The sequence below is a fragment of the Emydura macquarii genome, unplaced genomic scaffold (assembly GCF_026122565.2).
Source record: "Emydura macquarii macquarii isolate MOO-44397 ecotype Brisbane River unplaced genomic scaffold, CSIRO-AGI_Emac_v2 contig_2473, whole genome shotgun sequence".
Classification (NCBI taxonomy): Eukaryota; Metazoa; Chordata; order Testudines; family Chelidae; genus Emydura; species Emydura macquarii.
This window is the reverse complement of record NW_027132610.1, coordinates 35,307,904-35,312,209: the sequence shown is the minus strand read 5'-3', so window position 1 is coordinate 35,312,209 and position 4,306 is coordinate 35,307,904. Positions and strand designations below refer to the sequence as shown.

The 4,306-nt window shown below is 36.9% G+C and overlaps 1 protein-coding gene across 1 annotated transcript; it reads right to left on the bottom strand.

Annotated features, from left to right (window-relative positions):
* Positions 1–1,359: 1,359 nt before the first annotated feature.
* Positions 1,360–2,016, bottom strand: LOC137162788 (calcium-binding and coiled-coil domain-containing protein 2-like). The gene has a single exon (XM_067562716.1). The coding sequence runs from the start codon at positions 2,014–2,016 to the stop codon at positions 1,360–1,362; it is 657 nt and encodes a 218-aa protein (XP_067418817.1).
* Positions 2,017–4,306: the final 2,290 nt, after the last annotated feature.

The following is a 4,306-nucleotide window of genomic DNA, read 5'->3' as shown; positions in this document are numbered from 1 at the left end:
TATTTAAATACACAAACCCAGAATGGAAATAACCCCTCAAGCAATTACAAACCAAATGCTGTGTTTTCTAAAAAGAAAACCATCATCACTGGCGCATGGTCTTGCCGGGTTATTATCACGCTCCCTCATCCTGATTAAATGTGACTATAAATCCTGAAAAGGCTAGTTGCTGATTCCTCCGTTCTGAGAAACCTGAGCTTACTGCCATTTTTCTCCATTCCATTGTTTGTTTTCCTTTAAAAAATAATGATGATGATGTTGATGATATGACCAACCTGTTGCCACTTCACAGTGTTTGAGAGGCCTTTCACCTCATTTTACTCATAGGTTTGTTCTTCCTCTCTCCCCATGAGATATCAACCATATAGTAGTGAAACGAATGAATAGTTTCATTGTGCTATGACACAATGTCATTAACATGTTTGACTGCAAATTCCCATGACACTGCATCACTGTTCCATTCCTATGCAAACAATAATGGATAGGCACTGGGACCATTGTGAAAACTGGGGGGACAACTTGTAGTATAACACATTGGCTAGAAGTTAACATGAGTAATTATCTTTATCTTCCTGTGCTTCACATTATCACCTGTAGCTTGTGCTCTGACCCGCAAAGAAAGGAATTTGGTTATTTTAAAAGGGATACAAACCCTTATGCTTCAGGACATCAGCCAAAATCTAACTGTGGAAGTTAGGAAGAAATTTTCCCTATGGACAAGTTATTCTGCAACTGTCCATTACAGGGTTTCTTACTCTTCCTATACAATATCTGGCATTGACTCTTCTCAGAGACAGATTACTGTACTAAATGACTATGGATTGGAAGAATGGAAAGGTGACAGAGAGTCACCTGTGACCATTCTTTACCCCAGACCTTACTGTTCATAAAATCAAAATTCCATTAGTATTTGCCAATTTTTCACTAAAATCATTGTTTTGACCAACAATGCTAGAGCACATTTGTGGAAAGCAAATATAAATAGAATGCAGGCCTGCTAAAAGCACATTCACCTAAATATTCATATTGTATTCATTCAGTTGTAAATAAAATGGAACCAATGCAATGCTAAGAAATTTATAAATAAAGCATCATTCTGATACTGCACATTCTGCATCACCAGCAGGACTTTATTAATTTCTGGGATCAAGAATACAGTTACCCAACTTATTTCACCACTTTCTAGGTCTTGGCACTGAGCCCAAAATTCTTAGCTACATCCAGTTCATTTCCCTTGTTTTTACTGTTCTTCTAGTATGAAAGCTGGACTGTGATCTCGTTGCAGTTTCAGATTATTGTCCTCCTGCATAAAGTTCTTATTTCTCCTGCTGGAGATCCTCCTTATCTTTTCAGATGGCCTTATTCCACTCCATGAAGGACCGTGTTCCATTCTTGGAGGGCTTTGTTCTCCTCATGCAGGGCTTCCTTCTCCTTTTGAAGGGCCTTGTTCTCCTCTTGGAGGGCCCTGTTCTCCTCACGGAGGGCAATTTTTTCCTCCTGGAGGGCTTTTCCCTCATTCTGAAGGGCCTTTTCCTCTTCCTGAAGGGCTTTACCATCCGTACTGAAAGCCTTAATCTGCTCTTGGAAGGCCTTGTTCTCCTCCCACAGGGCCATAATCTCTTCCTGAAGTGCTTTTTCCTCCATTTTAAAAGCTACTTCCTGTTCCTGAAGAGCCTTGATTTCTTCCCAGAGAGCTTTGTTCTGCTCTCGGAGGGCCTTTTCCTGCTTCTCAAGAACCTTTTTCTCTTCCAAGGAATCCATTTTCCTTTCCTGGAGGGTCTTGTTCTTCTCAGAGAAGGCTTTGTTCTCTGCTTGAAGGGCTTGGTTCTCTTTGTAGAATACCTTGTTCTCCACACGGAAAGCCTTATTTTCTTCTCGGAGGACCTGATTCTCCTCTTGAAGGAACTGATTCTCCTTCCGGAGAGCTTGATTAAGCTGTATTTGGTGGAAGGAAAGAGGCATCAGAGGAAAACAGCTGCTCTTGTTTAACCACTTACCATCCTTGAAGTCAAGCATTCTGTCACTTAGCTGCACTCATCGGAGGGTGGGCTGTAATCCAAGTTTTGTTCAGCCTGTTATATCATCATGTTGAAAATGGAGGTGAAGTTTCAGTAAGCACCTCTATAGCAGAAGGTCATGGAACACAGAATCAAACATGTAGCATTTAGTTATGGAATCCAAACCACACTAATGGTAAACCTGATTTTGAAACCTGACAAATATTGTATATTCTCCTTTAGTAAATCTATATGGGTAAATTTATTTTAGGAGACTAAATTAGTTAATTATTCATTTACTGGGAGTAAGGGAGAGGCCACTGCTTCTAGAGTGTTTTGATTATTTAACACCCGATTTTGCTCTGTGATACGTCTGTAAATGCAGACTAATTCCATTGAAGTGTCATATTTTGTAGAATTTGGCCCTCATATTTAATTTCTGAAATCTACAGAAACTGATTTAGTATTAAATAGCCAAGCTCATCTTTGTTTTTATGCACAAGTTCATATTCCAGTTTTTGAATGACATATAAACTTTTGTGTATTGAAACAACAATTATACAATAATTAAGTGAATAAACTTCATGTCCTATTGCATAAATAAGTTCTGCATTATGCATTTAAAATAGCATTGCTTGTAATTCACTAATAAATGACATTGTCTTTAAGCAATCGCAACACAGAATTTTAAATACATTAAGTTATTAACTTTCCTAATTAAAAATACGATGCCTGATTCTGATTTCACTTTAATTTTTAAATTGGTATAACTCTCCTGGGTTAAGTAGAGTCATGCTTGATTCACTCCAATGTATGTAAAGTAAAAATCAGGCTGTGTTTTAAACACCAGTGATAAATATATAACACCAATAACACCCCAATGACAATAGTAAATTGAGTTATTCAAATATAAAGAGTTATCATGTGAACTCATTAGTCTAATTTCAGTTTTGTCCATTTGATAAAGTCAAAATGTAAAAAAAACTTGTTTTATTACTGAATTTCTTGTGATTGCCAGTTCAATTAACTACTGAAACTCAAGAGAACCAAAGAAAATTTATATCTAATCTCTGCCAGAGATAGGCCTGCTATATTTGGGTTGGAATCCAAATGTCCCCACTTTTCAAGGCTCTTCAGAGTGAAGGATTTGATTCAGGATTTCTATTTTCTACCCATCTGAGAGGTAGGGTCCACAGTATAATTTGAAAAGGACAGAAGGCAAAGCCTTTTCCATCAAGAACCCTGAACTGTGGCATGTTCTCCCTAGATGTATACCATCTATACCTGAACTGTGGCACGTTTTCAAGTGTGAGTCAAGACTATTTATTTGTTTCCATGCTAGCTGTACTTTTTTGAAAAAGTCATATATGTTTGCTTCATATATGTTTATATGTTTCTTATGCATTTCCTGTACCTTCTCCCTGGTTACCATCGGGCTATATTGCTTTTTTCTTGATATTACTGTATAAATATTAACTAATCAACTTCAATAATTATTATTTAATTTGTAAAGGTACCACCAAAAAACGTAAAATAACAGATTCTCAGCTGGTAAATGAAGTCAATGGAGCTACACCAGTTTACACCAGCTGAATATCTGGCGCAAAATTTGTAACAAATTTTAGACAGCATACATTACTTACCAATGTGCTGCTCTTGATTCAACTGCCATCTGATGTCTTTTGGTGACAAGCACTCAAGCAGTCATGATGGGTTACCGATAGCGGTGTCATTTCATAAGGGATAACAACAGTGACACAATAATGAGTTACATTGGTAATCACTGACACTGGGGGTCATTAGGGTGGGGATGAATATGTGTATAGGTCAAGAATCTGAAGTAGGAGGCCACATAGCTTGTTTTCCTCTGCCATACTTCTTGTTTATTTTTTTATTATATTGACCTTAAGTGTTTTGGTTGGCTGTCTGCCGAAATATAGAGTGATATGACAACAGTTCCTGCAAAGACCCTGAAGATGGGATTTTTCTATATCATTCCAATGTAAATATGGAATAACTCCGTTGATACCTATGGATTTATTCCATATTTATACCAGTATAACTGAGAAAATAATTTAGCTCTATATACCTTTATACTTCAATTATTAGGCTAGTAATAATATTTTCAGGTTTAAAAATTTGGATAAAATAAAGCAAATACTTATGTTGAACCAGGGATTGAAGAATAGAAAATTTGGTGGTTGTCTATTTGCCATCATCACTGCTCATACCTACAACCTCCTAGCATTTCCAAATCCAAACTCCCAGCATTCCATGATAATCATTCCTGTCCTATTTACAAACTAGTA

What these genes read in the sequence shown, in the direction of transcription:
- LOC137162788 (XM_067562716.1), bottom strand. Translation starts at nt 2,016, where the DNA reads ATGCTTGACTTCAAGGATGGTAAGTGGTTAAACAAGAGCAGCTGTTTT.